This window comes from Felis catus, chromosome B2 (assembly GCF_018350175.1).
Source record: "Felis catus isolate Fca126 chromosome B2, F.catus_Fca126_mat1.0, whole genome shotgun sequence".
Classification (NCBI taxonomy): Eukaryota; Metazoa; Chordata; class Mammalia; order Carnivora; family Felidae; genus Felis; species Felis catus.
This window is the reverse complement of record NC_058372.1, coordinates 94084360-94097170: the sequence shown is the minus strand read 5'-3', so window position 1 is coordinate 94097170 and position 12811 is coordinate 94084360. Positions and strand designations below refer to the sequence as shown.

The following is a 12811-nucleotide window of genomic DNA, read 5'->3' as shown; positions in this document are numbered from 1 at the left end:
ATTGCACAGAAGAGTGAAATCATATGGTACTTACCTTTTTCTATTCTAGCTCCATTTATGTCATTGCAAATGGCAAGATTTCATTCTTTTTTGATGGCTAAGTATTATTTATTGTATATATACCACATCTTCTTTATCCATTCATCAGCTGATGGACATTTGGGCTCTCTCTATAATTTGGCTATTGTTGATGCTGCAGCTATGAACATTGGGGTGCATGTGCCCCTTCAAATCAGTATTTTTGTATCCATTGGGTAAATACTTAGTAGTGCAGTTGCTGGGTTATAGGGTCGTTTTATTTTTAACTTTTTTTTTTTAATTAATGCAACTATTTTCTTTTTTTTTTAGTTAATTTATTTTGAGAGAGAGAGAGAGAGTGAATGCATGTGTAAGCAGGGGAGGAGCAATGAGAGAGAGAGAGAGAGAGAGAGAGAGAGAGAGAGAGAGAGAGAGAAAATCTCAAGCAAGCTCAATACTGTCAGCACAGAGCTCGATGCAGGGCTAGAACTCACAAACTATGAGATCATGACCTGAGCCGAAATCCAGAGCTGGATGCTTAACCTACTGAGTCATCCAGGTGCCCCCTCTTTTTAACTTTTTGAGGAAACTCCATAGTGTTTTCCAGAGTGGCTGCATTTGCAGTTTGCATTCCCACCAATCCCATTTCTTCGCACCCTCACCAACATCTGTTGTTTTGTGTGTTAATTTTAGCCATTCTGACAGGTGTTGTGAGGTGATATCTTAATCATGGGTTTTTTCTTTTCTTTCTTTCTTTTTTGTTTTTTTGTTTTTTTTTTTTTTTTTTTTTGTAAGTAGGCGCCACACTGGGCATGGGCTTGAATTCAGGACTCCGAGATCAAGACCTGAGCTGAGATCAAGAGTCAGATGCTTAAGGGGGCTCCTGGGTGGCTCAGTCGGTGGTTGAGCGACTTCAACTCAGGTCATTATCTTACGGTTCATGATTTTGAGCCCCTCAACGGGCTCTCTGCTGTCAGCGCAGAGCCGGCTTTGGGTCCTCTGTCTCCTTCTCTCTCAGGCTCTCTCTCTCTCTGTCTCAAAAATAAACATTAAAAAAGAGACACTTAACTGAGTCACCCAGCTACCCCTCATCATGATTTTGATGTGTCTTTCCCTGATGATGAATGATGTTGAGCATCTTTTCATGTGTCTTAACATGTTTCATGTTAGCCATCTGTATGCTCTCTTTGAAAAAATATCTATGTCTTCTGCCCATTTCTTAACTGGATTAAGTGTTTTTTGGGTATTGGGTTTGATAAGTTCTTTATTGATTTTGGATACTAACCTTTATCAGATGCCATTTACAAATATCTTCTCCCATTCTGTAGGCTGCCTTTTAGTTTTGTTGATTGTTTCTTTCACTGTGCAGAAGCTTTTTATCTTGAAGTCCCAGTAGTTCATGTTTGCTTTTGTTTCCCTTGCCTCCAGCAATGCATCTAGTAAGAAGTTACTCAGCTGATGTCAAAGAGGTTGCTACCTCTGTTCTCCTCTAGGAGTTGATGGTTTCCTGTCTCACATGTAGGTCTTTCATCCATTTTGAATTTATTTCTGTATATGGTGTAAAAAAGTGGTCCAGTTTCATTCTTCTGCTTGTTGCTGTCCAGTTTTTCCAACACTACTTATTGAAAAGACTGTCTTTTTTTCCATTGGATATTGTTTCCTGCTTTGTCGAAGGTTGGTTGAGCATAAAGTTGTGGGTCAATTTCTGGGTTTTCTATTCTGTTCCATTGATCTATGTATCTGTTTTTGTGCCAGCCTGGAATTGTGATGTCTCCAGCTTTGCTTTACTTTTTCAAGATTGCTTTGGCTATTTGGGGGCTTTTGTGGTTCCGTACAAATTTTTGTTTGTTCTAGCTCTCTGAAAAATGCTGGTGGTATTTCGATAGGGATTGCATTGCATTAAATTGGGAAGATTGCTTTGGGTAGAGTAGACATTTTAACAGTATTTGTTCTTCCAGTCCATGAGCATGGAATGTTTTTCTATTCCCTGTGTCATCTTCAATTACTTTCATAAGTGTTCTATAGTTTTCAGAGTACAGATCTTTTACCTCTTTAGGTAGGTTTATTCCTAGGTATCTTATGGTTTTTGGGGGGCAGTTGTAAATGGGATCGATTCCTTGATTCCTCTTTATGCTTCTTCATTATTGGTGTATAGAAATGCAGCAGATATCTGTATGTTGATTTTATATCTTGCAAATGTCCTGAACTTGTGTGTCAGTTCTAGCAATTTTTTGGTGGATTCTTTTGGGTTTTCTACATAGAGCATTATGCTGTCTGTGAATAGTGAAAGTTTGACTTCTTCCTTGCCTATTTGGAACTTACTTTTATAAATTCTGCCTCTACAGGAAATTGAGAACAGCTTGGCTTCTTATCCCTTTTCATTTTTGGTTGCATTTGTTGATTTTTCAAGCAAAGGTTAATATGCATAGATTAGTGTTGAATTTTATTTCAGTCCAAGTTTCTTTAGCTATTCTTTTGCCCTAAGTAGAAATTGCTCATGCATTAGTATTTTCTAACAAGATACAGGCCAGGAATATAAAATATTCAGGAATGTTTTAGTATTCACTTGGATTTCTAAGGTAAGCTAAGGCATTTCATCAGTAAAGCATTTAATCGCAACCAAATGACTTCCCAGGTATAAAAGGAAACTATTCTTAGATATTTATTTATATTAGATTGTTATTTTTCCCGTCAATGTATACATATCATTTATAACTTCAAATAAAATCCTGGTGCAAATTCATAGTTTTTTATAGTGTATATGACAGAAAATACATAATATAACTTAACGTTGTAACCATTTAAGTATACAGTTCTGTGACAGTAAGTGCATTCATATTGTGCAATCATCACCACCATCCAGCTCCCAAACTTTATCCTTTTCAGCTGAAACTCTACCAGTTACACACTAATTCTTCATACTCCTTCCCTGCCACCCTAGGCAACCACCATTCTGTTTTCTATCTCTATGAATTTGATTACTGTAGGTACTTCATATAAATGGAACCATACATCATTTGTCCTTTTGTGACTGGCTTATTTCACTCAGCATTGTGTCCTCAGGGTTCATCTACATTGGATCATATGTCAGAACTTCTGTCCTTTTTAGGGCTGAATAATATTCCAGTGTATGTGTATACCACATTTTGCTTACCCCTTCATCCATGGATGATCATTTGAGTTGCTTCCACCTTTTGGCTTTCATGAATAATGCTGCTGTCAACATGGATGTGCAAGTAATCTTTTTCAGTCTCTGTTTTCAATACTTTGGGCAACAAATTGTAATTTTATCTTTATTTTTTGAGAAACAGCCATGCTGTTTTCCACAGCTGATGTAAATTTTACATTCCCACCAGCAGTGCATAAGGATTCCATTTTCTGCGTATCCTTTCCAATGCTTGTTCTTTTTGTGTTTTTTTTTTTTTTCATTTTTGTGTTTTTTCTTTAAAATGGTCATCCTAATGTGTATGAAATGATATCTGATTATGGTTTTGGTTTGCATTTCCCTAATACTAGTAATGTTGATTGAGCATCTTTTCATATTCTTATAAGCCATTTGTATATCTTCTTTGGAGAAATGTCTATTCAAGTCCTTTCCCTATTTTTAAATTGGATTTTTATTGTTTTTCGTTGAGTTGTTTAGAAGTTCTGTTTATTTTTCTGGATATCAATTCCTTATGAGTTTTATGATTTGAAAATATATTCTCCCACTCTATGGGTACCTTCTCACTGTGTTGATGGTGTCCTTTGGTGGATAAGTTTTTAATTTTGATGAAATCCAACTTACTTATTTTTCTTTTCTTGTTTGTGCTTTTGATGTCAAATCCAAGAAATCATTGCCAAATCCAGTGTTGTGAAGCTCTTCCTCTTTATTTTCTTCCAAAAATTTTGTGGTTTTGGTTCATGTTTTCATCTTTCATTCATTTTGAATTCATTTTTGTGTATAGTATTAGGTGAGAATTCAGTGGATATCCAGTTTTCCCAACATAATTTGTTGAAAAGACTGTCCTTTCCCAGTTGACTAGTTGAAAAGCATTTGGCCATATATGCAAGGGTTTATTTTGGGGTTGTCTATTCTATGTCTGTATGTTTGTCTTTATGCCAGTACCACATTGTTCTGATAACCATCGCTCTATAGTTTAAGTTTTGAGATCAGGAACTGTGAAACCTCTGACTTTGTTCTTCTTTTTCAAGATTATTTTGGCTATTTGAGATTCAACAAGTTGGGGTTTTTTTTGGTCTTTTTTTTTGTTTTTAATAAACTGAATTATGCTTTGTACTCAGGATCCAATGTTAGAAAACATTTTTTAAACAATTTTTTTAAGTTTATTTATTTATTTTGAGAGAGACCTAGAGAGAGTGCAAGTGGGGGAGAGGCACACAGACAGGGACAGAGGATCCAAAGTGGGCTCTGTGCTGACAGCAGAGAACCTGATGTGGGGCTCGAATTTATGAACCATGAGATCATGACCCAAGCCAAAGTTTAGATGCTTAACCGACTGAGCCACCCAGACACCCCTAAAAAACATTTTTAATACTAGTCAGACTTCTGCCTATGCATTTAATTACCTGTACCTTAAATATTTCTTTGTCATCATTCTTATTTATCTAAAAGCACTACAGCATCTCATTTTTAAAATGACAAAGTGTTGGGTTGCCTGGGTCCAACTTCACCTCAGCTCATGATCTCACGGTTTGTTGGTTTGAGCCCTTTCAGGCTCTGTGCTGACAGCTCAGAGCCTGGAGCCTGGAGCCTGCTTCAGATTGTCTCCCTCTCTCTGCCATTCCCCCACTCACATTCTGTCTTTCTGTCTCTGCCTCGGTCTCTCTCTCTCTCTCTCTCTCTCTCTCTCTCTCTCTCTCTCTCTCAAAACTAAAGAAACATTAAAAAAGTTTTTTTAAACAAAAAACTAACAAAGTGTTTTACAGGATCAGATTGTCTAATCATGATGCATCAAAGGCTAATTTGAAATACTAATTGTCTTTCAAATGTAAACAATAGAATTTAGGAAGTTGTAATTACATTCTCTATGGCCATGTATTCAAGATTAAATTTTCTAGTACTGTTTATGCATTTCGTTAGGGTTTTCCAATTTGAATCTGATGTTGTTATGTTAGGTGACATTAAAAAATAAATACGTCTGATATTCTGAATCTTTGGAACAGAAATGTAAAGAATATTCTAGTTTTCCTGCTGTGAAACCCAAAACCCTTTTGATGAAGTTTTGGGGTGATGGTGGGGTGGTCCAGAGCAGACGGCCAAGAAAGAATCTTGAAGATGTTTTTGGTGCAAAAAGCTGATGTTATTAAAGCCCTGGGACAATGCCTGTGGGCAGGAAGAGTTGTACTGGGGTCCTGACGGTAACTCAATATATATCCTCAGGTTGGGAGAGGGGCTCAGGGATAGAGTAAGCCTCTAAGGTATTTTGGAAGCAAGGTTTCTAGGACCTCAAGGGACTAGCTGTTGCTAGGGAAACACCACTTATTACCATTTAATAAAACCTCAGTCATGAGACCCTTCAGATGTATATGGGGTGGGGGGCTATAAGCTTGGAGTATGATTGCCAGCATCTTTCTTGGGGCAATTAAGATAAAGGAAGTAGACTTACAGGATCCTCCAGGTTGGGACAATGTTTAGCTAAGACTCTCTTTTGCCCCTAGCAAAATGTCATCCTTTCAGGCAGCTGAGCTCCTAGAGGGAGGTCACCCTGCTGGTTTCAAGGACTTGTCAATGGGCAGGAAGAGAATTTAATTTCTCATTTGCCTTAGTTTCTCACATTACCATGGCAAGCACTTAAACCTTTGTTCTTGGGTGGCCAGGAGTGTTCGAGGAATATCACTCGTATTCCACCTGGCTGGGGGGTGTTCCAGCTGTATTTTGCCCTCATCTTACCCCATGTTCCCTCATCACTTTGACCTATTAGGAAGGAAAAATTTACCTTTACCACTCAAAGTTATTCTGCTTGGCCTAAGAATTAAATTGATTAACACAGATCAATGGTGGGAGGGAAACAAATTTAATTCACATGTTTTGGAGGTCATAGAAAAAGGAGTCTCAGAGAAGTGACCAAAGTAGGCAGGTTTTACACCTTTTAGACCAAAGAGACAATAAATGTTTGAGGAATTGAAAAGACAAAGAAGAGACTCTTAAATACAGAGAATAAACTGAGGGTTGATGGGGGTTTGGGGGGAATGGGTGATGGGCATTGAAGAGGACACTTGTTGGGATGAGCACTGGGTATTATATGTAAGTGATGAATCACAGGAATCTACCCCCAAAACCAAGAGCACACTGTATATACACATATGTCTGTTAGCCAACTTGACAATAAATTATATATATTTAAAAAAAAGACAAAGGAGTTTGTGCTTGGGGTAGTAAATGGATGAAGAAGTAATGAGGTTTATTTCTACACCTTCACAGCCCTGAATTCCCTATCTCTGGTCATAGGATGTTTCTTTACCTCCTGCTACAGGGAGAGTACCTCTTACAAGTGAGAATTATTTCCTGTTTTCAGGGAGACAGGGGAAGGTTAGAGTGTCCTTTTTGCACTGGTTGTTTTTAAGTAACTTTAATTCAAAATAATCAGTGTGCCAAAGTGGCATATTTTGGGGTGGCCTGCTTTTAACTCCATCAGACCCTAGATATTTTTCACAAATAGGGAAATCATTTGGATTATTTCTAAGAGCCTCTCTATTGCTTGAATTAATCAAGCAAACATTCATGTATTCAACAAATATCTACTTGGATGCCAGTCATTTTGCTAACCCCAGGGTCATATAAACATGACACATTTGGGTCCTCAAATTAGTCCCAGTTTAGTAGGGAGACACTATGTACAATAGTAGAGGTATGTGCTATGGCCAATTGAAAGCATAGTATGGCTTATAGAAATTTCCGGGACTGTCTCCATGGAAGCTTGCTAACTGGCCATGAAGCACCTTTTAATAATGAGTTGGGGAGTTTTGCAGAACCAGAAATGTTACCTGGTCAGTATCCTATAGTTGAATATATTCTTACCCTAACTGATCAGTTGAAATATATGTATCACAAAGGTTTTCCTTGCATGATTAGTTTATTAAGATATGAACTCTTAGTTCCAGGGTCCCACATGGTGGATTTGCTAATATCATGGGTGGAAGTGGACTGCAAAACTTTACAATTGCTGCTGTGCCATATACTCCAAATCTCCTACCAACTTCAAGCACATGGTATGTTAAATTGGTTTTTTTAAATGCTGTGAATTGTTTTTGATTAATTTTGAATAATTAAAGGTCTAACTGTTGTACTGCTGCATTGAGAAGAAAACCTCAACAATAATCTCTTTCATCATTTTGGAATCGCTGATAAATAAGTGCCAACATAATTCCTTGCCTCTCCCTTTTGTGCTAGGGAAAATATTTGGGGAAACTACCTATAATTTAATTAAATGTAGTTCACATATCACTGAAGTTATCCTGTCATAAGTATCACTGAGTTACACCATCACTTCAAACTAAATTCCCTTATTGCTTATTTATTTTAGGCTGAAAGGAACTTATTTTCTTTCACTACATTTGCATGCTAAAGGAAACTGCAATGCAGCAGTTTTGTTGTTTTTTTTTTTTTTTGTCTTTTTAAATACTTCTTCAGGGTTTTCCAATTTGAATGCAAATTTAGAGGGTGGTTTTATGTTAATTTTGAGTAGTGTTTTCACTGCTAGACAAAACAATCAGAAATTTCATAGATTTCCTATTTAATGGTGGTATATTTTTCTTTTAAAGCATCAACATGCTCAAGTTACCTGAATACCCAAGTAAAGAAATACTCAAGGACAGACTTCTTGTGGCACTACACTGTGGCAGCTATGGTTACACAATGGCTTAAGTCTGGAAAATTCGTCTGATTACTGATGCGCAATTCCAAGTGGCAGAAATAATTTAGGAAACTGTCAACAGAAAAGGAGCCTAAATGCAGCCCACAGGCAGGGGTGATGTTTAAAATTCATAAAGGATGACGCTTTCTACTCTCCTCTCCCTGCTTCCTTTTTTTGTTTTCTCTTTGTGATACAATTAGAAAATATAAAATCACAGTAGTCTTCAATTTAAAAAATGCTAATTGAAAGTAGTAGAAACTGTCCTTTTTCATATTTCTTTACTCGTATCCAAGATCGTGTCAAGGCAAAACCGTATTCTACATTCCACCTACACTATGTAACTGTCTTGTTAAAAGGGTGTTTTCTCTTTATTTTCCTATATATTAAATTATATTAGGACATCCAGCCTGGTATGTTCTATTGCATGTAAAGTGCCGTTTATATTTTGGAAAACTATTGTATAGAATGGATTAATTTAGATTGTGTATAAAGCCACAAATATGTATTTTCCCATATTGAATCTATATTGCAATGATGTTTTTTAGCTTTTTAATATTTTAATATATAAAGTTTAGACTGATGTGACTAACAGCTGATGAAATGACATTTAATTTATATATTAAAGCTTATATTGTATGAATTATTTGCATCTTTCAGTGGTCACTTTTCCATATATGTATTATGGTCTCAACGTTTTTCTTATGCCCTATTTTAATTTATATTTTAGGTAAAATTAAATATAATATTTTACCACATCATTACTTTTGTTTTATCTCTGAGTTCTGATGATACATTGGAAGAAGTAATCCAGTGTGCAGATTACAATTTAAATTTGTAATTTTGAACTTCTTATTTGTTTCTCATGGTTAAAATGTTGAGTTCAAGTGACATATGCCTAATACAGAGCTTTGGGCTTTTAAAGGTGATCTTATGAGTTTTCTTTTGAAAAGGTACACTTGAGTAGTTACAGCATAGAACACTCACATATTTAGAAGTGCTAAGAGAGGAATCTGTAGAACTTTGCCTTTGTAGAATCTTTAGAACTTTGCCTTTGGAAACTAAAAGTACACTGTCTACTGGCATCAATGTTGGTAAAATGACTCATGCAGATTTTCTCATATGAACAGCTTCGCTCATGTTTTCAGTATACATTGAAAACTTCGCTACATTATAAAGCTTCTTTAATATATGTCTTAGTTTTCTTTTGTTACTGTAGGGGTGTGTGTGTGTAGTCTCTCACCAGATTAATTTTAAAACTAGAAATTCTTTAAAAATTATAATTAGTTTTAAAATTAAGACTCACATGCTTATTTACAATAAATAAAGTTAATTTTAAAATTTTGATTTTCAAAATTCATCTGTATAAGAGGTCATTGCCTTCTGAGTTTTCAAATAGATAACTGACCTCTTTAAAATTACATTGCTTATGGGGTGCCTGGGTGGCTCAGTCAGTTAAGCATTTGACTTCGGCCCAGGTCATGATCTCATGGTTTGTGAGTTCGACCCCTGTGTCAGGCTCTGTGCTGACAGCTCAGAGCCTGGAGCTTGCTTCGGATTCTGTGTCTCCCTCTCTCTCTGCCCCTCCCCAGCTCATGCTTACACTCTATCTCTGTCAAAAATAAATAAACTTAAAAAATAATTAAAATTATATTGCTCATAATTATAATTTTTACAAATACTCATTTCCATTAATAATCATATAATATATTGGCTTTGTCAGATTGGTTCTTTTGCAACTATTTATGTAGAAGAGATAATAAAATATTAAAAATCTCATGGTATTTTATCCCTGAATTTGAATATTTTTTGATACAGATTTAGTGATTTCAGGGTTTATATTTTTATATTGTCTTTATTTTTGACTATAAGAATGTAGTTATTATATAAAATATTTTATGTGGATTGAAAATAAGCAAGAGGCAGCAGGTCTTTTTAATATACTCTATTCCCATAATTTCTTCTGTAAGTAGATGGATATGTTGAATGCAAAGTAGTTTAGAAAAATGACTAGAGATTTTCAACTCCTTCGGGTAAAAGATTAACAGGAAAATGACTCAACCTTTAATACATGTTGTAGTTCCATATAACAAAGAAAACAGGAACACAGCACTCTAAAGGAAGAATCATGTAGGGCAAAGGACCCTAATGTAGGAAACTGGTTAATAAAAACATCTGGGCAAGAGTAGATTAAGTTGTTCAAATACTTTGAGGGAATAGTGACCATGTTGTTAATAAAATCTTCTTGTTCATCTAAAACCAAAATGGAATCTAAGGAAATCCCAGCTTTAAAACTGTACACTACACACCAAGTAAAGCCATGACAGTCTTTGTTGGATGTGGAGGTGGAAATTAAGGCTTTAAAGCATAGGCCACAGTTTGGAGCCCCAGAACATGATTGCCACTCACAGTTTTGTCTGTCTTGCCGATTCTAGAAATTTAATGAGTTGTCAACATTTTAAAAATCTAGAGATTTCATGCATAAGTCTAGATTTTAGGCTTTTGAGACATCAAGGGAATAACAATATTAGGCATAGATTTCTAGAAGGCATAGTAGGCTTGAAGCTGCTTCTTTCATTGACTGAATATGCTCTTCAGTTGACCATTTTCTTACTCCAGCTTGCCTTACTAATTCATGTTACCCTCCTGGCCATTGATAGCATTGGAGTTTTCTTTAAGGAATCTGTCGTGATCGGAAATGTTCCCCTGCAGTGTAAATTGGTATAAATTCTTTGGAAGGCAATTTGGCAATATCAGGTTTCTTAAATGTACATATACTCTTTTACTCAACAATTCTAAGAATTTATCTCATAGGTAATCTTCTTCATGTACATAAAGATATTTATATAAGAATGTTCCCTGAAGTCTTGTTATAAAGGTAAACTGGAAATAATTTAAATGTCTGTCAGTAAATGTCCATTAGTAAAGGGTTCCTAATAAATTACAGCCATCCAGGAGAATATTAAGTAGTATTTGCTAAGAATAAGATGGATTTATACATGTATAATACTGGTACGTAAATGTTTCTAAGGTATGTTAAATGAGGTAAGATGTATAGAAGAGTGATTAGCATATAAATACAATTTACACGGGATAGTTTTACACAGAAACAATTTCTGGGCCATGGATTATTGCTCTAGGTGGGAAAGCTTTGTAAGATGGGATGAAGACTCCTTCATTGTATAACCTTTTTTTCCTGTTTGTCTAAATCACATGCCTGTGTTATTTTCTATGTGGTATATGTAAAAAGAAATGTCTAGTATCTTTAATCAAGGGAAGCAAGTATCAGTAATAGGTTTTATTGGATCTATAAAATCCACAACAATAGCAATAAGTGATATTTTATAACCACCAAACTTACCGTTTTATAATGTGATTAATTTAAAATAAGTCTCCTTCAGTCAGATCCTGGCAGTGGCAGTGGCTCTCCTCTCTTCTGACTCTCCTTGCTATCACCCTTTTGCTTCCAGAAACATGGCCTCCACTGTGGTGGTCTCTGAGGGTGTCATCAAAGTGTTCAGTGACATGAAGGTAGGTGCATAAGCCCCCAGCACCAGAGGAGGCAGTACTCCTCTGCCTGGGCAAGGACAAGAAGGACATCATCCTGGAGGAGGGCAAGGAGATTCTGGTAGTTGATGTGGGCCAGACTGTAGACCCCATGCCACCTTTGTCAAGATGCTCCCAGACAAGGACAGCTGCTATGCCCTCTACGACACAACCTTTGAGACCAAGGAGAGCAAGATTAAGACTTGGTGTGCACCTGTGTGCACCCCTTAAGAGTAAAATCAGTGTCAGCTCCAAGGATGCCACCAGGAAGAAGCTGATGGAGATCAAGCATGAATTAGAAGTAAACTGCTATGAGGAGGTCGAGGACCCCTGCCCCCTGGCAGAGAAGCTGGGGGGGGCAGTGCTGACATCTCCCGGGAGGGCAAGCCTTTGAGAGCCCCCTTAAGCCCCCTGCCTGGAGAATCTGGCAGCCCCAGACATGCCCAGGGGTGTTGCAGGCTGCCTCTGTCCTGCCAGACCTGAGGGCCTGGGGGATCCCAGCAGGGGAATGGCAATCTCTTCAGCCCAGTTGCCAAACAGTCCCCTCACCTCCTGGACCTTCTTCCTCCCTCGATCCCTGACAGTTACGGTCTTCCCAAACCGTCTTTGATCTTCTGACTCCTCTTGGGTTGAAGCAGACCAAGTTCCTCCAAGGCACCCCAGTTTGGGAGGGGGCTGAGATTTTTTAATGGAACTCCCAATTCCCCACCTGTTCTATCCTCTTCCCATGCTGCCAACTTTTTTTTTTTTTTTTAACGTTTATTTTTGAGACAGAGACAGAGCATGAACGGGGGGGAGGGGGGGCAGGGGCGGGGAGAGGGTCAGAGAGAGGGAGACACAGAATCTGAAACAGGCTCCAGGCTCTGAGCTGTCAGCACAGAGCCCGACGCGGGGCTCGAACTCACGGACCGTGAGATCATGACCTGAGCCCAAGTCGGCCGCTTAACCGACTGCACCACCCAGGCGCCCCCCATGCTGCCAACTTACTTCTAACCCCAGTAGTGACTCTGTGCTTGTCTATTTAGTTTTGTGTAAATGGAATGTTGGGATGACCCCTCCTTGACCACCTGGTTCCCCTCCCCTTTTCCTTGGGTGGCAGCCGCTTATGGGAGCAGGACCAGTAAGGGACTTTCAATTAAGACACACACACACACAAGTCTCCTAATTAAACTCTTTTGCAAACAAAGGAATGCTCTTTTGCTCACAAAACTCTATTTCCACGGTCCCTGTTAATTAGCACTGTTTATAGCTCTCTAAAATTCTACCTATTAGAGATTTATTTGAATTTATACTTTTTTCCCTTGATTTTCCTTCTTCTTTTTTTTTTTTTTTTTAATAGCACTTACTGGTATGGGAAAATCTGGAAAGCATGGATTCATGTACTCACTTGGGAA

General features: G+C 37.5%; 1 protein-coding gene and 1 pseudogene across 7 annotated transcripts in view; both read left to right on the top strand.

The window, feature by feature from the left end:
- The window catches only part of HACE1 (HECT domain and ankyrin repeat containing E3 ubiquitin protein ligase 1), a 121523-nt gene extending 113009 nt beyond the window's left edge, over positions 1–8514 (top strand). For 5 of the 7 annotated variants that reach the window (XM_023254202.2, XM_023254200.2, XM_023254199.2 and 2 more), the window contains 2 exons: positions 7117–7230; positions 7783–8514. In XM_023254202.2, coding sequence (XP_023109970.1) covers positions 7117–7230; positions 7783–7885 — 217 coding nt within the window. In that variant the 3' untranslated portion in view covers positions 7886–8514. Of the gene's footprint in view, positions 1–816; positions 941–6442; positions 6513–7116; positions 7231–7782 lie in introns of those variants that run through there. The other 2 variants (XR_006598123.1, XM_023254201.2) reach the window with 2 other exon arrangements.
- A 967-nt stretch (positions 8515–9481) lies between these two features.
- Positions 9482–12187, top strand: LOC101095174 (annotated as a pseudogene).
- Positions 12188–12811: the final 624 nt, after the last annotated feature.